Here is a 22,468-nt window from a genome sequence, read left to right as displayed (position 1 = left end):
TGGCTCTTGATTACACACACACACACACACACACACACACACACACACACACACACACACACACACACACACACACACACACAAACACAGTCGTTTTCTCATCGCTTCAGGGGACACTACATTGACTTGCACTCATTTCCTGCAGATGTACTGCACTCCCCTTCAGATATAACCCTAACCTGTTACCAAGTCATCCCTAAAATTGAATGATTCACATTGTTGCTTTTTTGCCACATAAAAGGGGCACGTCCCCACAATGTGACTGTGTAAACAGATTTATGTCCCAACAACACGAGTAATGCAAGTACACACGTATATATCTGCATATATGAGTGTGTGCCCACTAGTCTTGTCTCTGCGACCTTCGCCTGAAACCTGAAGCAAACAAGAGACCCCACAGTCAAACAAGCCCTCTTACCAAAAGCCCTGCAACGTCAACAAGCTGCACCTAAGCCCTCTCACACACATCCACATATCCTGTGATGCATTCTTAGTCACTCAACCCCAAGGGGCTTGCATTGTGTCCTAAAATCCTGACCCCTAGCAGGAAACGAGCACTCCCAAAACCCCAAACGACGCCTACACAAAGCTTTCGTACAATTACAAGCCCCCACTGGCAGCTAAAGAAGCGGGAAGGTTGGAAGTTCAGAGTTCGAATAGTTCAAAGTGATCATGTCTGCCCTGAAATTGGCTGATTCATTCATTGACGGGACATAACGAGTTACAAATGTAACTCTGGGTGACCACCAGAGGGGGTGCTTTATGCTCAGATTGCCTTATGTTGAGCGAACTCAGGTGAGAGTCACCTGCCACCTGGCCGACGCGTGACATGTATGGGACACCTTCATTTAGTTTTGTCAATTTTCCAATATTACTTTTACTTTTAAATACACCTATTTTCTTACACTTTCATTTTATTAGGGCTTTGATCACTCTTTGGAAGAGTTTGGGCAGAAGGACTCCAATATCCCAGGTATTCAGAAAGCTATGTTGTCTTCGTAACATGATGTCATCTCTAAGACCCACTCTCCATTTCCTAAAATCTTCATTGAGACGCCTTCCCTCCTCCTCTGGTCTTGAAATTAAACCATTGACTCTGGCTTATCCGCACCTTAAAAAAAAAACATATTGTTCACATATGCGCACAGTTGTGGGACAAACACAATAGCCGGTAGAGTGGGTCATGCTGAGAGGGGGTAGCAATTTTAAGCTGAGTCCACACATTTTGGAAGCAGTAGGCTAATCCGGCCAGGCTTTTTAGCCTGCTATTCAGGAGGACAAGGACCCCTAGGATTTGGGCTTGTCCACACCTCAGGGGTAGGGGATTATCAAGACAGCAGGATAGGTGGAGAGGGTGTGATGGTGGCTGACGTGAATATGTGTTTATTAGCACAGTAGCAGTAGATTTCTGAAGGCATTGTGCTTGGCTGTATATCTTTCTGAGGAGTACACATAAGTCAGTATGTGTGTGTTAGCGTATTTCTCTCTGTCTATCTGACTCCCACCCCCGAAAATATACCCTAGAGCTTTGACAGGGTCACCTCTGGGCCTTTCAGAGCCTCCTCTCAACCAGTCCTAATTGATCTCACGCATTACTAGTCCCAAACATGGGATGGAGAACAGGAGGGAGATGGCTGCCCCATTGTTTGAGGAACGAGTTTCCCCTTGCTAGTGGCTCTCCACTCCTTATACACACACACACACAAACACACACACACACACACACACACACACACACACACACACACACACACACACACACACACACACACACACACACACACACACACCACCTCTGGCATGCCCACCCACCATCCTCCCCTTTTCTCCCCTCCTCTCCTCTATGCTCTCATCTCCGGCTGTGCTAATCCACTGACCAAGTCAGGAACTCAGTTACCCATCTGGCGAAGCATGACTCCAGCTGGGAGGGCAGTGGGATGGAGGGGTGGGAGGAAGAAAGAGGAGCAACAGTGAGAGGAGTAAATTGAGAAAGAGGAATGCCGACGAGGGGCACGCTTTAAGGAGTGGTAGGGAGAAAGTCTTTTATACTCGTTCTGACTTTATACATACTGAAGGAGGAACAGAATGAAGAACAGAGTGAACCGTAAAGAACAGTGAAGGCCACTGAAGTGGTACAAGGTAAAAACGTGATGACCTCTTCTTTTCCAAACAATAAAGTACTGATCCTCTTGTCTCCTTGTAGAGAAAAGGGATTGCCCATTCTAGCAGATTGGAATGAGAGTTGCCACTGAGCTCTGTCATGACTTAAATGGCCTGATTCCGGTGTGGCCCCTGGCTATGACGTTCACCTCTGACCCTGACTCCTGTGGAACCATCTGGCTGGTTAACACTAACCCATGACCTTTCCCAAATACATCACATGCCCGTGAAGATGGACCTGCAGAAAGGGGTACGTAATGACTTCAAAGGGAACTCTAAGTATATTGTCAGTGGAGCAGAGCTGTGAGGCTAAATGCATATTTGTATTACCCATATTTTAATCACTGCCTTTACATATTTGTCACTGCTGTTGCTAATTGGTACTTAACTTAATGCTACAGTATTTTATACTGTGGAAATTTCCACAGAGATGGGCCAGAAAGTTGGATTCTATTGTATACAAGTCTATAATTAAGCAAAATATTTTGGTAATGCCACAAATACACAAGTAAAGCCATTAACATTGCAGGCTCTTAAGTATGTATAACTAATTACAGTTATTCCAAATGTAATCTTAAAATCTACACTGCTGGATTGTTTGAAAAACACAAACTGTATGCGTGATTAACTGTAAACAACACTCCTGCATGTCTAGATAAAATACCTCAGTGACTGAATTCACGTTGCTAAACTATAAAAGCAATAACTGTACAAAACAGAGTAAGACTTAATTAAAAAAAAAAAAAACAGAAGAAAACCCAGTCAAGTGTAACGCTTCAAAACTGCCTCACAGATTGAAGGTCAGAATCAAAGTTGTTGTGTTTCAAGCGATGCTACTCCACTCGGTATCGTTGAGAATGTACAAATCCTTGTTCGAGTCATGTTCTTTCCTTTCTCCCAAACCACTCATCACTGTCGACGGAGGCAATAAGAAGACCGAGACCCACGTTCCTTTTAAAGGACGTCTGAAGGTAGTTGGGAGGAATGAGTACACGATAAACTGCTGTAGATGGGACACAAGAGACCCACTCTCTTTCAAAGAGATGGAATCAAACCACCTATATCAAACCATCAATCAAACACCAACAGCACACAGCATGAGGCGAACCCAAACTTGTAGTGTGTGTGTGTGTGTGTGTGTGTGTGTGTGTGTGTGTGTGTGTGTGTGTGTGTGTGTGTATATCGGGGATAAAAGCCATGAAGTAGTTTGGGTAAAAACAAACTCCACTGTGAACACAATCACACACTTCCTTGCATAAACACACCAACACATTACAAATACAATGACTTTAAGTAGTAAAATAAAATATGTACTTACAGACATTACCAGTGTTGTCAAAGCTGTTGAGCACTTCTTTAACACGAAGAGGCCCCACGTTATCCCTGAAAAGGTACAAAAATACAGACGATTATGTCGCAGTCTGAGGAAATACACTGGTGAAATGACATTAGAAATCTTAATTGCTATTTTAAGCATTGTTCCATAATAAAGGAATCAATAATTGAGCGCTGATTTAAATCTCAAAAGTTGACATCAATGAGTTGCAAAGTGTTTGGCAGAATTTAATTTTCTCCACACCAATAATTTTGTTGCATTTGAAAATGCAAATTTTCCCAAACAGTGACTTCTTTATTTTTTAACTTTAAACATTGTTTTTAGATATTTTCTTCCAGCCTCCATGTCCAAAATCTTAAACTGTAATTTACATACTTTAATTTACAAAAGTAACTTTTTTAAAAAGATATCTTATAGTGATATTTCTAACTCTTCTGTAGCCTTAACAACATGCTGTGCAATGTGATTTGTTTTAGATTTACAACAAACGATTCATTCTAGATGCTTTTCCTTAATGTCATCATACAGTACAGGCTTTATCAATACCTTTACCTTTGATGACAAAAGCAACATGACACTGTACCTGGAGCTTGTTCAATATTGATTTTAACTGGTCTGCTCTCCTTTGGTATCACGAACTGGTTTTTTGTGTGTTGCACTGTCACTGAGCCAGCATGAAACTAGAGCCTAACATGTATCCATTCAAGTGTGTGTACCTGAGTAAGGCACTGTACTCAGGAAAGTAGACACTTCTGTACTCCACCCACTGGTCATCGGCGGTATCGCTGTGGTCTTGTGCCACACGCTTTTTCCGGCTGAAAAGGTCAAACGAAGCAAACCTGCGAACAGACACCTGCTTGACTTCTGGACTGTCCACTTGCTTCTGACACAGCACCTGTGACAGAAATAAAGGGGAGGGTATGAATATCGGTATCCAGTAAACACCACATCCCTAAACTGTCAATTCCTCTCTGGGGCTGTAAATTATAATGTTTCTTGTTTTGGCTATGCTCCTTTTCACTTCAACATACAAGGCATCTTTCAGGGACACTGTGTAACAGATATTTTGAGCAGATTTTACCTGTACCAATTTTTTCCAAAACTATATAGGTGTAGTCCGTGTCGGTGTAAACACAGTATAAAAAAAACATCTGTATGGAAAGGCAAATAAGGAATTATATATGTTCATCCTAAAGTGTTAAAAACACATTTCTTTATACAAAGCACAAAACAGACAAACAGTGCATTCATTTTATGTATTATATGATAAAAAAAACAACAACACTAGTATCATACAATATAAATCTCATTGGAATGTATAAAGTGATCTATCTACCTATCAAGCCATTATATCTGTCATACAAATGGAGTTCATTGTTGTGTCAGCAGGAAGAAGTGGAAAATGAAGACTGTAATTTGGCTCCTTTGCAGGGAGGGAGCTTTTCTTGTCAGCCCAGTGCAATGTCTGTATGATGCCCATCTATGGGAAAAAGAGAAAAGCCCTATCTGTGCAGCGGCTGCTCTTGAGCGAAAAGGTTTTTGACCATGCGTGGCCCATCAGACTCAATGGCCGGGGGAGGAAAAAAAAAAAACAGCGAGTGGTGACGAAGTTAAAGAAGGTGATGGTTTAGGTTATTCTGTATGTCAATGCAGTGGGCAGTGATAACTGACAACACCAAGATATTGCTCCCTATTTTACACAGCTGGGGCAAGGATTAAAACACTACTGTTGAACTATGTAGTACAATGTGGGAAAGTTAATTAAACAATAGCTATAGGGAGGAGACATGATCATCCTTATTATTCCATAATTATGACACAAACAATTCCAATACAGAAATAAAAATCAGAAGAAATGTTTTGGAAACGAGTTTGCGACAACAGAATAAGAGTGCAACTTGCTTTTAGAGCTGTACCTGTCTCAGGAGAATCCACCTGGCTCGGGCGACGTCCGTAGTACCTCCAGTCCCATCCCGGGAGCTGTGGGAATTAGCTACGCAGGTGTCTTCATTGATATTTCCCCGCAAAGGCGAAGCCGGCTCAGGCTTTTCTGCAGTGCCGGTGGATTCCCTCTCCATTTTTTTTTTTTTTTTTTAATTTTACAGGCGGTGATAAATCCGTGAGCAAATTGCCCGGCTGCACAGCTGTCACAGTAACCGGTAGCGACGTGGTAATACAAAAAAATAAGGCTTCTTCTAAAAACTACACACCAACGCGAAAAATGATCGCAGACATGGCTTGACTGTAATCACCTGTTACACCCACAATGGATGCATGCTACTTCCGTACACTTTTGCCATTCGAGACATAACAGCTGATTGCCGAAAGCGCCGTGCTCGATTTTCAGCTGCCAGGGGCGAACCACTCGTGAATCCAATTCGATTATTTTAGCCTGGCGTTTCTCACTACGTCATCAAGCGGGCTTTGTTTAGGAAATCGCGCACGTGCCTCGAAATTGGTCGCCGTCCGTCGGGCAACGATTTGTTGTTTTACTAACAACAGAAAGGTTGATTTATCAACGGAACGGGAAACGTTTCAGGTTGAAATGCGGCGCTTTATTCGTCACAAGAAATGCGTTTACCGCCGTGAATATAAGCAGCCGTACCGACCGGTGACTGTCGGCTACTTCAAACGACGTGAACTACCGTCGCCCGTTAATCGGGCTGATTGACCGTTAAGTCTTCGTCATGTCCGTCCTGCCGTCTCGGCTGCGTCAGTCCGTTCGTGTCCTCGCGTCGTCTCGTTCACACACGTGGCTCTCCTTGTTTACCCAACGTGGTCACACGTCGGTAAGGGTGTTCAGTTCACGTTCAACACGCCGTTGTTGTTTGTTGTTGTTGTTTTTTTTAACTCACCTCAGGCCTCGGTGTAAGATTACCGACTGTTAAGTTATCTCGTCGACGGCGTCAAGTCATCCATTATTCAAAACGGTGTCTCTTCACCGGGCTGACAAAACTGGTCTTGTTCACAGCAACAGATAAGGACGGATAAGGGCGGAAGGGCTGAAACTGACCCCCTTTTGGATGCAACTTCTTGCACTGGCAAACTGAAGTATTATTGAGGCTCAAGAGTTTGTATTTTATGCTTTCATTGTGAATAAGTGTGTGCAAGATCCCAATAAGTCTTATCATTGCATACTATTCACATCAGCATCCGATTTATAGTCAATACAACTTAAGAATTTGTACTGATAATGTCCCCCCGGGGTGCATTTCAACACTTTTATTGGTGAATAAAAGGCATTACTCTGCCCTCTGGTCATGTAACACTAACGTCAAAAATTACTCGTTTGTATTCTGTTATTGTTCAGAGTAGGTACATATTAATGATGATATTCATTTGTTTGCCCTAAAAGAGTGACTTTTTACTGCGTTGGAGGGAAAGTTTTGAGAAAGCGAAAAGTTTCATATCACTAATCCCCATTTAGAGAAATGAGCAATCTCACCTTATTATTACAGATCTGTTTGTTTACATTCCCGTAGTAAAAAGGAAATAACAGACTACTGAGCGGTTTAAATGCCGCGTTACTTTGCCCTTATGACTTTTGCATGGGAAACGGGTATCTTGATTGGAATAACGGTGGCTCTTGCCAGTGGAGCCTCTAGTTACAGTCCCGTAAGAGTCTTTCTATAGTTTACAAAGTTGTTTAATTTCAGGACACTTCAATCTCATCATCTGATCACCTCAGCTCTGGACTTGAGAGGTACAAGGACTTGCAGAAGTACTTTAGGAAGAGACTGAAGGCAACTTATCGCAGGTTCTCCAACATACCTGATTACTCAGTGGTAAGACCTGCCTTCTTTCCTCTGTGGGGCTGGTGGATAAAACATTGAAATTAAAACGTTATTCTAATCATCAAAATGAACAACAGGTTCACGTCATTCATCCAGCAGTTTGAGGGATTTGTGAAATTCCACGTTATTTTTACAGTTCTCTGTGATTTCTCTTGTTGCAGGTCCATGGACATCAGCATGTTTATTTCGTTGAAGGTGACAGCGTCTACAGACTGGACAAGAGTCGGAGTAAGCAGACAACACGAATACAGTTTCAAGCCACAAACTCAGCAGCAGAGACCAAACAGTAAAAAGATCTGCCAAACATAAAAGGAGATCACAGAAGTTAACATGCTGAACCTTTTTTGTTTTTGTTTTACTATAACCCTGTTTCCATGTCTGCTGCTTATTATGCAATCCCATTATTAGGACTTGTTAGTGACTTTCTAACTTGTTTGGATGACTCAGTTTCCTCTCGTTGTTTTTAGGTGAGCCTGAGCCAGAGCAGGTGTTAGATCTAGGACAAGTCTCTGGAGGGGAGGAGAAGACCGGAGTTGAGAATGAAGAGAAGAAGCAGAGGTTTCAGTGCACAGTCCAGAGAATACGTCTGTCCCCACAGGAAAAGCATCTCGCTGCAACCCTGAAATTTAGTCACAAAGAAGAGCTGCGGTAAATCAAACAGAACTGTATCAAACGTACACAATACCCTTTTTTTTTTTTTTTCTTTTATATGGTTAATTTCAAACTGTTATACTTACTGAATTCATGAGTGGATGTTTATGCTGTGATAAACCAGGTTTGTGGTTGTGAGACTTGGAAGGAGAAATGTCCTCGCTGGGAATCCCGGAGACATCATAATCACTCTGGAGAAAGTCTTCAGCTTTGGTAAATTTGAAATATTTTTTGCTTGTAAAAACCTGTATTTCAGTTGCACTACAGGTAACATAGCACTGGCTAAAATATATGTCTTAAATTGTGTATGCTTGTGTTCGTGGTTGTAGAGTGGGCCACAGATGATGTCCTGTTTTACACAACTCTGGAGGGTCTACGCTCCAGCGCAGTGTTTCGTCTGGACCTGAACTCCAGCGGCAGCAGGATAACCTCTGTATATGAGGAACCACAACCTGAGTAAGTGTAACTAACGTGGCATATGTAAGCTATCTCTACTCCTACACTTGCTCTGATTTAAACACCAAGATCCCCGCAGCGTGTTTGTGGAGGTTTCCCTGTCCAGAGACCGACAGATCCTGACCATCAACTGCAACAGCAGGACCAGTTCAGAGGTGCTGCTAAGTGATGTCACCGCGTCCCATTTAGAGCCTTTTGTGGTTCAGCCATGCCAGCTGGACCTCCTATACCACGTGGAGCACTGGAGAAAGTGGCTTATTATCCTGGCTAATACAGGGCCTGGACAAGAATATCAGGTAGGGTTGGTGCAATACACAGTCCAATGCCATATTTCACTCTTTTCAAACTAACAAACTTTTGTCCACACACCTGTCTGAGGAACTGAGTGGGGATGGACTCGAGGCTACCACCGCTCAAGCACCTACCTAGCATATACTATTAGCCTGCATGTGAGGCATTTAGGGAGCGTCTGTAAATTGTTCCTACAGAAAATAACTTGTGTTGTACTCTCCCTCTCTAGACTGAATGAGTCTCTGCATGCATATCAATCACACACCGCATCACCGACCACGAGTAAATTCTCAACCTGTCATACATACACGGTATAAACAGATGCTGTTTAGTCCATAAATTCCTCTGAAATACAACAACCTTATCGCCAGAGAAACCTGCATAAATGCTTTATCTTCTGAACACACTGGAATAATTCAGACAAAAGGAGATTTATCCTTCTGTGTGCTCACTAGGTGGTGCAGGCCCCTCTCTCAGAACCATCCATGGTCTCCTGGGTCTCTTTGTTTGCCCCTGGCCCAGGCACCACAGTCAAAGACATGGACATAGTCGGAGACCATTGTGTGTTGGTTGCAAGAACACCTTCCAGTGAACTCGTCCTTATTGTGGTCCCGCTTACCCATCCCAAGGAAGCATACGTTGTACAGGTCAGTCTGACCGAAAACTCAGTTTTACTTATATTTTCTCTATGAAGCTTCTTTTTTTTTTTTTTTTTTTTTTTTTTTCTTGCTCTTATTCTTAATTCGTTGTTGATAAATTGCTTTGTAGTCAAATCTTACTCACTCTTATATTTCTACACTCTCCAAAGCTCCCATCCTGGGCTTGTACCATCGAAACCAGGAAACCAGGCCTGGCAGACCAACAAAATGAGTTTGAATTCCTGATCTCATCTCCAGTCCAGCCACCGGTGCCATACTGTCTGTACCCGGAGAATGGGATGCTTTTGTCTGGCACTGAAGATGGGTCCTCCCCAGACAGCCAAGTCAGTTATATCACCACACGCTTGGAGGCCTGCAGCCAAGTGAGAATACTCGACATATAAGACGCATGCACAAACACTGACGATTTGACATTTAAAGTCACCCCATCCAGCCTACAAACAACTCTCCCTGCCTGACCTCTGTAGGATGGTAGCTTGGTGCCAGTGACACTGCTTCATGCCGTACCCGTGGAGGGTCTGAGACAGGCGCCACTGCTGGTCCATGTCTACGGCGCTTATGGCAGAGATCTCAACATGGAGTTCTGCCCAGAGAAAAGACTGCTGCTGGAGCAGGGCTGGGCTCTGGCCTACTGCCACATCAGGTAATGTGTCGCCCTCTCCAGCAACCGCAAAACTAACCTGATAGGTTCAGCTGGATATTTCCTGACAAGTAATCAGTACTGCAGGAAACTGATAAGAGGGGGAAATTAAGAATGGAATGCAACGTTTTTTTCTTTCCCATTTTCATTTTGTTTCCTTTTGTGGTTCCTGTTGGTAACTTTTTGTTTTTATTCATCCTGGTGCCTGTCTCAACCAGGTGCCTGTTGAAAAAGAGATTCTTAATCTCAATGGGGCTCTCCTGGTTAAGTAAAGGTTAAATAAAAAAAATGTGTTGAGGTGAATGTGTTCTTTACTTTTTCACTCTGCAGAGGTGGAGGAGAGCGCGGCCTCTCTTGGCAGAGACAAGCCCGTGTGAATGGGAAGCAGAGAGGAGTGGAGGACCTCCGAGCCGGCCTCCATCACCTTTTCTCTTTAGGAGTCTCCTCTCCTTCACTCACTGCCCTGACAGCCTGCAGTGCTGGAGCCGTGCCAGTGGGAGCACTGTGCAACAGACACCCAGACATGTTGAGGGCTGTGACACTGCAGGTAAGATGGTAAATCATTGGAGGTTGTGTCTTGGGTTGTGCAGCTTTAAGTGTTATTCTACATCCAAAGAACAACAATAGTAGGGACTATGTTTTCCTCATTGGCGTTACCAATATGCAAGTAAGGGTTTTGTACACATTGAGTCACCTAGTTCCTCATTTTAAAAGATGTCCTAAAACACATACACAGACAGCTAACGTCATCTGTTTTCTTGTGTTCAGGCTCCTTTTCTGGACGTGTTGGGAACTATGGAGGATCCCAGCCTGCCTCTAACTCTGGAGGATAGATATGAGTGGGGGGACCCAGTGGGAAACCCGAAACACAGACACATCATCACCTCCTACTGTCCCCTTTACAACATTACTCCTCAGGTATAGAGAGGAAAACAGAACATGGAGAGAAATGTTGCTTGTGTTTTGGCTCAAAAGAAAAATGGCATTTCCTTTGTGTTACCACTTAGTCTAAGGCTTCCCTTTGTTCAGTTATGTGCAATACTTTAAATGTCTCTGTGTTTATTGAACAATGGGTTTGATTTTGACTTGTCGGCAGCGCACAATAATAAAGTTTGCCCTGCGGTATGAATTGACCAGTAATCCTAAGTAACACGGTTAATTTGTCATTGTAATTTATCTATGGCCCACATTTGGGCCCAGAACCAGTATTTCAATACCACTGGGTAAATTAGTCATTTTCAGGCTCACATAAAAACTACTGATTTGACATCTGTCTAATATAAGATGCTCTGCTTTAGTCCCATGTCACACTTTTTATTTAGAAACATTCAGGACCATTAATGATGAATAACTTTGGCTCAGCATCATCTTAAAAAACAGGTTATTCATTTTGTGTGTGTGTGTGTGTGTGTGTGTGTGTGTGTGTGTGTGTTCACATGTGCTTGTGTGAGACAGAACTACCCATCAATGCTGCTGACGACCTACAGTGGTGATGCCAGGGTTCCTCTTGCAGGTGTCCTCAAATACACTGAACAGCTAAAGAAAGCTGTTCATACACACCTCAGCATGAAGCCAAAGTCAGGTACTTACACACACACACACACACACACACACAACCGCTTAATCACTTGTTGACAGTAGTACAAATGTGTGTTTGAGTACACCTGTCTGTGTGAGCATTTCATCATGGATTTCCCACCTAATTTTAGGTGTCATTTCTGCATCATCAGAGGTTGTAATAGCTCAGGGTCATCTCCCAATAGTAGTGTCAGTGTGCACGTCAGGAGACGTATGACTGCCTGTCTGGGGAAGTGCTAACAGCCTTTGAAGTTCATGACCAAAGTATTGCACGGGTCACCTTGTAGTAAAGCCTGTGTGTGTGTGTGTGTGTGTGTGTGTGTGTGTGTGTGTGTGTGTGTGTGTGTGTGTGTGTGTGTGTGTGTGTGTGTGTGTGTGTGTGTGTGTGTGTGTGTGTGTGTGTGTGTGTGTGTGTGTGTGTGTGTGCGCGTGCCAGCCAGCCAGCTAATTGCTCTCATTTCCCCCAGACAGGCTCTTTCTCCCTCTCATTTGTAATCTTCCTTCACCATGTTGGTGCTACTATTTATTTATACCTCTCTCTCTTTTTGTCTTTCTCTCTCTCTCTCTTCCTGTTTCAAATGCACACATTATCTCTCTCCTTCAGTCTTGCTCACTTTTCTGTTGTTAATGCACACATACAGCAGCTTAAGTGTCTGTGTATGTGTGTGCGTGTATATTGTCTCCCTAATCTGTCTCTCTCTGTCCTCCCGAGTCTTTGATAAAGTGCTGATGGCATAGACACATCCAGGCGGGTGGGCAGGCCCCCATTAGCATGGTAAAGAGATAGTGTATCAGAGCAAGAGATTAGACTCCACAGACTGGGAGCTGTCAAGGTCAAGACCGCACTTGTGAAACAGTCCGTACCACAGAGACACAGGGGGGGGGGGGTAATATGGAGGGGGTTGAGAAGAGCAGGCAGTATCAGATGGGAGGATGAATGAATGATAGAAAAGGAAAGTTAGAGGAGAAAAAGAGAACAAGGCAGACACTGGGTATACTGTAAGATAAGAGAAAGTTTGAAATATCTTTCTGTCCCTTCTTTTTGCCTTTGATCTCTTACTTTTCCTTCTAGAACATGAACCAGCACCAAACATAGTTCTGCAGATCCAGCCTGGAGCAAATCACCTCGGACCAGAAGACTTTGAGCAAGTGCTGGAGGAGGTGAGGACATTTTAGAATAAATGTTTGGTTTTTTTGGGGGGTTTTTTTAAGCAAGTTTTTTAAAGACAAGCTTATAAAATGTGTGCTTCTAAACGTATCTACCGATACGGCAAAGTAGACACAAGAATTCTCCCGAATAAAGTCATTTCATCAGCGGCTCCTGAAGCACATCCGCGCTGAAAAGGGACAACGATCTCGAGACAATTTGTTTTTAAACGTCGGTGTGAAGTATAAGCAACTACACAGTTGGGGTCTGAATACAAATGCATATTACACCAACAGGTCCCCACACAAATCTGCAGTCACGAGTTTAAGATTTCAGTTAAATCACAAAATCCCTTTTAACTGTAGAGGTGTCCGTGTGTTTTTCAAGCACCAAATTCAATTTCTATGCTGTTCACCCCCCCAAATGCACAACACCTTTGTGACGGCGGCCAAATCGGATCAGCGCCCGATTGACCAAAGCCTCATTAAGCACCGTGTTAATATAAGTTTTGCATTTGAAACCCTCACCTCAGTTTTAGCTTTAGGAGTCGAGTTGACGAGACGCTTGACAGGCAGACTGAGACATTTGTCCTCTGTATTTTCTCCCGGACACAGGAAGCCCTCAAGCTCGCATTTCTATACACAGAGCTGGACCTTGACCCGCCTCGGCCTCCGCGCCAGAGGAAGAGATAGCGAGCCTGTTAGGAGGCAGTCGAGAACGACAACCACAGTGATTCAAACATCTACCATTACAGCCACAACACAGAGTCAAACACAACGGTGTCCAAACCTTTGACGATACCAGCGAACGAAAGACGATCTCCACAGCGAATGTATCTGTAATTTGTTCTCTTTATTGTGACATAAGTCGCTCGTCGAAGAGATCCCAAAGAATCACAATGATTTGATTGCTATTGTGAAACTAATAACTGAATGCTGCTGTTCTTTCACATCAGCATTTATAAAGTATGTCAATGGCCTCCGAGTAGCAGGCCTTCTCAGAGATGTAGCACTCCGCAGGACGGTTGGGATTAAACCGAGTGTGGGTGGAGAACCGGATCACCAAACCCTCCCCTGCTTCGGTCGGGATGCCAGACTTTGGAAACACTTTGCCGTCGGTGACTCGGTTTGTGCTCATCAGCACGGTGAACTCGTCGGGTAACTCGTGAACGGAGGAGAGATTCGTGACGGCACGTTCTTTACCGAAGTTGAGCACCATGAGGTAAGCTTGCCGGTGGCCGTCCAGCTCTCTGAGGTAAGAGAAGACACTGGCGTCGGTGTGGATGTAGCAGAACCATCCACGGTGGAGGGGGAGCTCCGACTGACGCAGGGTGTTCAGGAACCGGTACTGAGCCAGAACCGAACCTCCATCTTCCTTCTGGACCTAGAAAGGAAAGAGTGGGAGAGTCGTGCAGTCAGATATAGAAGAGCAAACTCGGGTCAGACATTTGAAAATGGAAAATTTAAAAGACTTGTGTACCTTTACGTTGACGCTCTGGTAATCGGGGTGCACAGGCAGCCAGGTGATGTTGGTTCTGTTGTTAAAGCCTGCGTTCACGTCGTCACTCCACTGCATCGGAGAGCGCTCAGGGTCCCGACTGGCACTCTGCGTGGAGAGGAAAGGAACAGCTTCGGCACTTCCGCTTTGCGTACACCAGAACGAAATTCCTACACAAACCATAAACGATTCTTCCGTGAAGGTTGAATTTTTCCGTTGTTTGAAATGTAGACGTTCATTATCATGTTGTATTCATGCCTATTTATTGTCGACACATTTGCTTTCTGTTCTGAATGACATCAATTAAACATTGTGCATCTGCTACCCCCTCGGCAGAGTTGTCTGAAATGTGTTTTGTCAGCGTGTGCACGGTACTGACTGCATTGTATCTGCCAGCAGGGTCCTGTATCTGACCCTCTGTGACATTAATGTTCTCCATGCCGATCTCCTCGCCGTAGTAGGTGGTGGGCGTGCCCGGGAGGGTCAGCAGCAGCATGTTGATGACACGAACGTAGGCCTGACCAGCACTGGAGGCAATGCGAGGCCTGTCGTGGTTCCCGACCTGATGACAGTGGAGAGACGAGGTGGAGGGGAGGGTGAGATAAGTAAGAGTTGAGGTCTGAGGGGGGGGGAAACAACTTTTTGTTACAACCTGTGTAACATATAGTATATCCTGTGGTTGTAAAGATATGGAAGCGAAGAGAAGAGAAGCCTGATGTAACCAGACGATATATTGAGTTGTCCAGCCGGCCATAGTTATGAGGGATTAAAGACACTAATTACAAGGTCTCAGCATGCATGTCACACAAGTACCACAATGTGTAGCTGATGCCAAACCAGATCCTGAGAACCCTGATTTGAGCTTTATTTTTATTTTTATTTTTTTTACCAAGAATCACACGTAACTAGAAAAAAAAAGAAAAAAAAACATCTCTTTTGAAGGCAGATTATTTGGCTTGCATGGTGTCTTTTGTAAAGAAGCCAGGAAACTGATATCTAAATGTGACTGTGGTGACTCACCACCCAGTTGGACCATAGTCCTTTGGGCATGTTGGACATCCAGAGGTGGACGAGCTGTTGAACCCACAAGCCGCTGGTGTTCTGAGGTAAGTCCAGCAGGTAGAAGTTAAAGGGGAAGTCGCTTTCTTTAACCAGCGGGGTGCTGTAGTACATCATGGTCTTGTCCACCTCGTGGTAATCGTAGGACTCTGTCACCATGAACCTGCAGCGCAGCAGCAGCTTATGTTGTGTGTGATAACATATAAACTAAAGTAACGGACACTGTTCCATCTGTCCTGGATGTTAACCTGCCTGAAAACAGGACGGAGCTACACAAATTGTAAGTAAAACATTTGACTAGTGTGATGCAATACAATGCACGAGGCCGTTTAAAATGAATGGCGCTTTTTTTTTTCTTTTTGCATTATATGTAGTGAAATGAAGTAGCTGAGAGCATCACCAGTCTCAGTTTTGAGCAGAATGTTATTGAATGCACCGAACAGCTCCCACACCTGTATCTGCCGGGCTCCCGACTGTAGATGTCCATCTCCGCCCTCCAGCCCCGCAGCAGGTCATGCAAGCCCACCTGACTGGTGGTGTAGTCATGGTGGAGATCCCACTCTGTAGTTACAGACTCCTGGAGGGAAATATGAAGGAGATGATGTCGTCGTGAAATTCCCTGCCTGTTAATCTCCTCGCAGCCCAAGTGTCACAGTTCTAGTTTTTAATATTTGTTAAAGCGAGGGAGTCGTGGTGCATTCGTGGTAAAGAGATTTTTTTTTTTTTCTTCTGCCCTCTTGAGAGTCCGGAGAGCTCGGCTCTAAATGTCTTCCTTTGTCAGACCACAGCACAGAGTCCAGTCCCGGGCCCGGTAGGTGGAATTTAAATAGAAACCAGATACGCTGAGAATAGAGGCCAAGTAACACTTGACTTTGGGTTCGGTTATGTGTGAGGAGAGTTTCAATTTAAGTTTTGTGCTAATATTGATGCAATCTTTTTTCTTTTTTTTTTCCCCCTAAAGGTTCTGATAAAACAAGTTAAAGAAAACAGTGTACAGGGAAAAAAAAAGGAACAGGCAGAAAAACGTGTATTAAGTTATAATCCTGGGGGGATTTTTTTTTTTTTTAACTCACTATTGTTAACGGCAACAACCGGTGCAAAGCGTTAAGATGACAGTTTTAAGGGAATCGGCCTGGTACACGCTTCAGTCATGAACACCTTATTCAGTGACAGTGACATAGTACTCCTAAAAAAAAATTTAAAAACACGACTTTATCATGTTTACCACAACATGTGTTGCAACATATGATAACATGGAGGAGGGGGTGGAAAGGTTTTCACTTCTACATTATACCATGAAAAGGTTTCAAAACTTCTCATGGGCAAAATACACGTTTCACACGTGTACGATCACGCGTGTACGATCACGCGTGTACGCGGCCACCTGAGCCAGCGAAGGACACTTGTAAGCCTCAACCTGCTGTAAACCCACGAACGCCATAATGATAACAGATAAGTTGATCAGTAACAACAGGCTCATTCATATTCGAGGCTGTGTTCAAATCCTCGTCATCCCAATAAACACATACCCGTGACTCTTTAATGAAACGCTTCAGTTCCACTGTTCAGTAAACGTGTGACGATCTCAAGAGCCGACCGACGACCCGATTGGTTCAAACGTCGCTGGTAGGGAATTTAGTTGTAAAGCTAAAGCAGCGAGTACGCCCTCTCAGTCAACACTTAAGTAGACAAGTCAGGTCCAGTGTTGTGGTATTACTCCGCGGTGGTAAGTAAATCCCAGTGACTTGCTAATCCACCAAAATATGCTTCTTTTCGACTAATCTTTCCTCCGTGAGAAATTACTTCAGCCCCCGCGGAACAAAAAAGTCTTTCTTGGTGAGCTTAGCTCTGCCAGTATCAACGATCACCCTTTGAATTCCCAGAACGGCATTTTCTCCAGGCGACCCTGACATTTAAACCGCAGTTAAATTCACGATACAACACGTACAGTGTGAACTCTCCCGCTCGGCTGTTGATTGCGTTTGTTTTATCAGCTCCATCGCTGCTTCAGTGGATCTGCTTTTACGCATCAGATTGGTCCAATCTGGACTCTTCAACGTGTCATATTTTATATAACTTAATTATAACTGATTAACCAGACTGAACTTTGAGCTGTAGAAAAAGGCTCCGCAGTTTGCGCCCAACTGAAATAAACAGCACGAGCCATACCTAACAAACTGCGACCATTCTCAACAACGCAAATGAGGGCCAATGGCGCCATTGTTTTTATTTCATAACATTTTTCTTAAAAACGTGGCAACAAGCTAAAAGGAATTTAATGAAATACCGAGTAAACCGCAGAACTCATCAGGGCAGCGTCTCCCTCAAAACATTGTGTAAACGCATCTATTGCCTTCACATCAATGTCTCCAAAACAAGCTACAACTGTAAATAATTGAAGAATTCTCCCTCAGATGTCAGTGACTGAACTGCACTTTGATTAAAGGTGAAACTGGGCCTCCCACGAGCGTTACACCCGCGCCGCCACTCGACGCGGATCCGTTTCAGACGGACCTCGCCGTCTCCGGTGGACCGCGTCGAGTGAGCGCGAGGACAAACAGCTGCTGGAACAAAGCCAGCAGCTACCGGTCACAACCGGTGTCCTTAGAGATGGAACGATTTCAGCTGAACTCGACAAATTTGAAGTCAGGTTTGATGTTCTGAGGCACAGAGGGGAAACGCTCACCGCTGGTTGGTTTGGATCCACCTGCGGTTCGTCCCGCAAGTGCGCAGCCTCCAGGATGTGCTTCACCGCGTCCATCCGGAAACCGTCCACTCCCTTCTCCAGCCAGAAATGAATGATATCCTAAAATGTAATCACACGTTTGGAATGAGGAAGCAGTATTGTCTGCAATACATGGAAACGGCTGAGTAAGAAAAATGGCGTCGGCGCTGTGCGTCACGGGATTATCGAGTGCAAACGATGTAAACGCGGGTGCAGCCCGTCATTCAGTCGTACTTTGTGTCGCAGCAGTTAATCCCACACGGGTAACCTGGTTTTAGTTGAGATGTTTAAACAGATCGTCACGTATCACTGCTACGGATTACGCAGGATTTGGGGTCAAGTGACGAAGACGCAACAGATGAGGATTAACACAAGATTCTAGTTCGTGAGTCGCTGGAGAACCTGCTTTCAGAAATGAGCCGGCAGCCGAGGTGATCTTACCGTCATCTCTTTGCGGACATGTGGGTTCCTGAAGTTCAGGTCCGGTTGCTCTTTGAGGAACTGGTGCAGGTAGCATTGCCCTCTGACATCGTCGTAGGTCCACGACGAGTTCCCAAACACGCTCACCTGAGTCGAAGGAGGGGAGACAAATCCCATCGGATCAGCGTATTAGGAGAAAGTTTCAGCTCCAAATCCTCCCATCGAATTCCAGCACGTCACGCCGACACACAGTGCAGTGTACGAGTGAAGGTCCGACCAAGCTAGAGCGGATCAGTACAAGTACCAACCCAGTTATTAGGCCTCGGAGCGGTTGCGTTGCAGTCGGTCCAGACGTAGTAATCTTCATACTGAGGATCTCTAGTCCGACTCAGGTTGAACCAGCGGTGTCGGTCACTGGTGTGATTGGGAATGAAATCCATGATCATCTTCAAACCTGGCGGAAACACATTATCATGAGTCCCTGTCGCCCCCAACAACGAGACGCTCGCACGTCTTTACAGGAACAGGGGAACGATACCAATAAACACCTTTGTTGTGCATTCCAGCCAAGAGTTCTTCAAAGTCCTGCATGGTTCCAAAGAGCGGGTCGACGGCTCGGAAATCCTCCACGTCGTAGCCGAAGTCCTTCATGGGGGAGCGGTAGAAAGGACTGATCCACACCGACTTGATGTTGAGGTACTGGAAGTGATCCAGCTGCTCCAGGATTCCTGCCGGACCGGAGACACCAGTGATGCATACTAGATGCTGAAATCCACCGTCCCAGTGTATCGGTTCAAAGACGGCGCAGAGTAAAAACTTAAAGCCGACGCTGCAAACACGAGAGTTAACGACTCAAATGGTGTTAGAAATCGGAACAATTTTGAAAGAAAATGTGTACTTTGTACAGAGCTGTCCATAAACAATGAAATGGTTATGTGCCATCACATATGAGGGTTTGTGCTTTAAATGATAAATTAAAAGTCCTAATTAAAGGGAAAAACTTGGGACACTCTCATTAGTTCCTTGACTGTGTTTCATGTTGTCACAACACAGGAGAACCTTCGTGTGCAAACGGTCAATCTTATTTAAATCAGTTGCCTGAGTGTCTTAAAAATAATGTTTCTGGCCACTTAGACTTCAAGTTCCACACCGATGGATTAAGTTGCTTTTATTATAGTTCAGTGCAGTTTTCTAAAAACAGAAACTAAAGTTAAAGTACATCCAATTCATGTATTTACAATATTTTCTGACCAGTAGCTCAAAAAATATAAAATATTAAATTATTCCCAAGTTTTATTAATCAGTAATAAACCAGGGATAACAGCAACATGTGGGCTGACTGTGAAAACTCCCATCTAGTTGTGTATTTTTTTTGTTGTTGTATGGTTTGGTAAGAAGGATTTAGTCATTTAAGTAAAAGGTCCCGTAAATAAAGTTCTGTTTGAAAATACAAAATGTCAAATAAAAGTCAACATTCACACAGTTCAGAGCCTTTCATATTTTTTTTTAGTTTTTCATTTTAATTTGAAGTATCTTAAATGTTTTGGATACGTAGGTAGCGTGTTCCCTGTAAAATGCAGGACCGTAATTTGGAAATACTTGGGTAAAGTAGCCTACCTAAAATAACGAGTATATTTTAGTATTCAGGCCTACTTTTCATCGCCGCCATTGGGACGTCATTGCAGAAATTGAAATGAGGACACCGGCAACAATGTTAACAAGAACATGGAAAGACAAAATCAAATATTTCTGACCCCTTTGCATGATCTTTGTCACAGCCTGCAGCAGTGTCGGTATTATTATTATTATTTTTTTTTTTACCTTTGAGGTCCCCGACTCCATCCCCATCCGAGTCCTTGAAGGAGCGGGGGTACACCTGGTACACCGGGGAGGCCTGCCACCAGCTCAGGCACCGCGGGGAGAGCGCGATGACCGTGATGGTGATCGCCACCAGCGCCAGAGTGCAGCACACCGTCAGCCAGAACAGGATCTCCCGGGGCACCCGGTACCGGGCCTGGGAGGAGTACAGCAGCAGCACCTCCTTGGGCATCCCGGCGTAGGGACGGAGCTGCGTGTACTCCTTAACCGGGTCCGAGTCCTGCTTCTCCCCGGAGCCGATGCTGCTGCTGTCCGCCGCTGACCCACCGCCGTCTTCATCCTGATAGCCCGGGTTTCTGGTGCACTCGCCCAGCTCCATATCACCGGTGTCCTTTTTAAAAAAATCTAAATCAGAAAACAAACCGCGCTGGTTCCTCTTCAGAGAGACTGAGAGTCTGGAGGACAGGACGTAATGTTAAACTGCTGAGAAGAGGGTCATAGTACAAGTGCGTACGCACGCACGCACACACACACGCACGCACCAGTGGCACCTGTGGAATGTGGGAAATGTGTGTAAACTGAAGAGTTGATGGGACTGGTTACAGATTAGCATTTCTTGTTGCAGTGCTGGTTGAGAGATAGTGCAGTTTACTTACTTAACACAATGTAAAACTAAAAGTACAAGGACGTTAACTTGTAGTTTTTGTAAATAATTAATGGTTTTACTTGTGTACTTTTTTTTTTTTTTTTTAAAAGCACTTTATTAAATTTTGTTTAAAACTTAATAAAGTATACGTGCAGAATGGACCCTTTTAGTGTTACGGTGGAGTAAAGCAGATGCACCAATGTGTAGGCTGCATTTTCATTTTGAGTGACCAAGATGCAGCCAATTTAAATAAAGAATGTCATCTTGGATGTTGTCTGGGGCCCAGCATCACATGTTTCAGGCTCGTTAAGTTGTCATCTGTAATTTAAAAAATAATCAACAAAGTAGGCCTAACTACGGCTGCCAAATTAAACAATAGCGGTTAAGCCTCACGATGGGAGGGTCCCGGGTTGTCTCCGGGGACACTCCGGCTTCCTGCCGCCGTCCAAAGACATGCACGTCAGGTTAACCGGTGATTCTATCAATTCTGGTCCGTCTCTGTGTGTGTGTTGGCCCGGCGATCCGTCCAGGTTGTACCCTGCCTTCAGAAGTCACACTATTATAAATGACATCGCAACAATATTGTAGGAACGACTGTTGGTGCTTTCATAAAATATCTGAGATTTTTTTTTTTTGCCAAATCATCATTAATATGGATTTAATGACTAAGTAGGAAAAGGCAAATAATAGAACAGTGTGGTAAATTCAGAAAATTACATCACTTCACTGAACGCAGCCTTCAAACCAGGAAAAGAGAACAATTATGACATGTGGAATCCCAAAATCTAATATCTAATCATTATAATAATATATTGTCCAGCCCTACTATTAGTGCGACTGGTGTACCTCTGAAAATCATTTTTTAAACACAAACTGCAGAAATCGAGTCACGACAATAAGACTGTGCAAGACACCAAATGGACAAAATGACAAAACTTGATCTGAACGGTTTCAATCATTTGTGCCTCCCTTCAGAGCGAAACTACAAAACTAACAAAGCTGTGGCTTTAGCAGAAACCAGGCTGTGTCCAAGCAACTTACGGTTCCCAACACTTTACATAATATATATATATATATAATTTTAAAAAAAAAAGAAACATTTAAGGGTCTTATTGATAAGACTTTCTGCTTTCTTTTCTGAACTACAGTCACTTATTCACATATTGAAAACCCCTCTTTCTTGTCCTGGAGCAGAACAATGTGTAGTTTAACATTTTGCACAGCACACAGGATGACACCAAAGAAATACAACTTTTCTATCATCATGCTGACAATTCATGTTGGCAATAAAAAAAGAAAAGAAAAAAAAAAGAAGAGAGAAAAAAAAAAGAAAAGCATAGCAGGTGAAATTTAAATCCATCTTTTATTGACGTTTATGTTCACTGTATGGTCTGTAAACATCACAATAGCATACTGGGGAAAATCAGCACAGGAAGAAGGGAGGGTGAATATACTGCGGGTGTCTCATGAACCTGCCCTTCTTTAGTCTTATCAAAGGTGACGCTTGCCTCATTCTGTCTTCAAAATACAGCATTTTAATAAGAGCTGGAAAAGCCTGGAATAAATAAAAGCAATCTGGGATTTATCATTG

The 22,468-nt window shown here is 43.9% G+C and overlaps 3 protein-coding genes across 3 annotated transcripts in view; 1 reads left to right on the top strand and 2 right to left on the bottom strand.

Annotated features, from left to right (window-relative positions):
* The window catches only part of camkmt (calmodulin-lysine N-methyltransferase), a 102,971-nt gene extending 96,996 nt beyond the window's left edge, over positions 1–5,975 (bottom strand). Inside the window, exons 1-3 of the mRNA XM_069693003.1 lie at positions 5,413–5,975; positions 4,213–4,391; positions 3,479–3,543 (exon numbers count right to left, since the gene is read on the bottom strand). Of these exons, the coding sequence (XP_069549104.1) occupies positions 3,479–3,543; positions 4,213–4,391; positions 5,413–5,574 (406 nt within the window). The 5' untranslated portion in view covers positions 5,575–5,975. The remainder of the gene's footprint in view (positions 1–3,478; positions 3,544–4,212; positions 4,392–5,412) is intronic.
* Positions 5,976–5,985: 10 nt separating this feature from the next.
* prepl (prolyl endopeptidase like) lies at positions 5,986–13,557 on the top strand. The gene is made up of 15 exons (XM_069692993.1): positions 5,986–6,285; positions 7,153–7,281; positions 7,452–7,518; positions 7,758–7,938; positions 8,066–8,154; positions 8,271–8,397; positions 8,477–8,693; positions 9,144–9,335; positions 9,497–9,709; positions 9,815–9,990; positions 10,318–10,534; positions 10,756–10,905; positions 11,443–11,569; positions 12,638–12,726; positions 13,327–13,557. Exons 1-15 carry the CDS (start codon positions 6,184–6,186, stop codon positions 13,402–13,404), a joined length of 2,154 nt encoding a protein of 717 aa, XP_069549094.1. The 5' UTR covers positions 5,986–6,183; the 3' UTR covers positions 13,405–13,557.
* Positions 13,558–13,663: 106 nt separating this feature from the next.
* On the bottom strand, positions 13,664–20,700 carry slc3a1 (solute carrier family 3 member 1). Its single transcript, XM_069692994.1, has 10 exons — positions 20,235–20,700; positions 18,962–19,141; positions 18,722–18,867; positions 18,435–18,560; positions 17,955–18,074; positions 15,721–15,845; positions 15,230–15,431; positions 14,589–14,771; positions 14,192–14,317; positions 13,664–14,095 (listed from the first exon to the last, which is right to left on the bottom strand). Exons 1-10 carry the CDS (start codon positions 20,608–20,610, stop codon positions 13,664–13,666), a joined length of 2,016 nt encoding a protein of 671 aa, XP_069549095.1. The 5' UTR covers positions 20,611–20,700.
* Positions 20,701–22,468: the final 1,768 nt, after the last annotated feature.

This window comes from Brachyistius frenatus, unplaced genomic scaffold, assembly GCF_029030835.1.
Source record: "Brachyistius frenatus isolate BFR_SWC_R1_liver_20210118 unplaced genomic scaffold, ASM2903083v1 Contig_13, whole genome shotgun sequence".
NCBI lineage: Eukaryota > Metazoa > Chordata > Actinopteri > Embiotocidae > Brachyistius > Brachyistius frenatus.
This window is presented reverse-complemented; position numbering and strand designations above follow the sequence as displayed.

What these genes read in the sequence shown, in the direction of transcription:
- prepl (XM_069692993.1), top strand. Translation starts at nt 6,184, where the DNA reads ATGTCCGTCCTGCCGTCTCGGCTGCGTCAGTCCGTTCGTGTCCTCGCG. An exon ending in AGTCACAAAGAAGAGCTGCG is followed by an intron (nt 7,939 to 8,065) that starts GTAAATCAAACA and finishes GTGATAAACCAG; the next exon opens with GTTTGTGGTTGTGAGACTTG. An exon ending in TATGAGGAACCACAACCTGA is followed by an intron (nt 8,398 to 8,476) that starts GTAAGTGTAACT and finishes AGATCCCCGCAG; the next exon opens with CGTGTTTGTGGAGGTTTCCC.
- slc3a1 (XM_069692994.1), bottom strand. Translation starts at nt 20,610, where the DNA reads ATGGAGCTGGGCGAGTGCACCAGAAACCCGGGCTATCAGGATGAAGAC. An exon ending in CTGCTGGCAGATACAATGCA is followed by an intron (nt 14,318 to 14,588) that starts GTCAGTACCGTG and finishes CTCTCCACGCAG; the next exon opens with AGTGCCAGTCGGGACCCTGA. An exon ending in ACCAGAGCGTCAACGTAAAG is followed by an intron (nt 14,096 to 14,191) that starts GTACACAAGTCT and finishes TTTCCTTTCTAG; the next exon opens with GTCCAGAAGGAAGATGGAGG.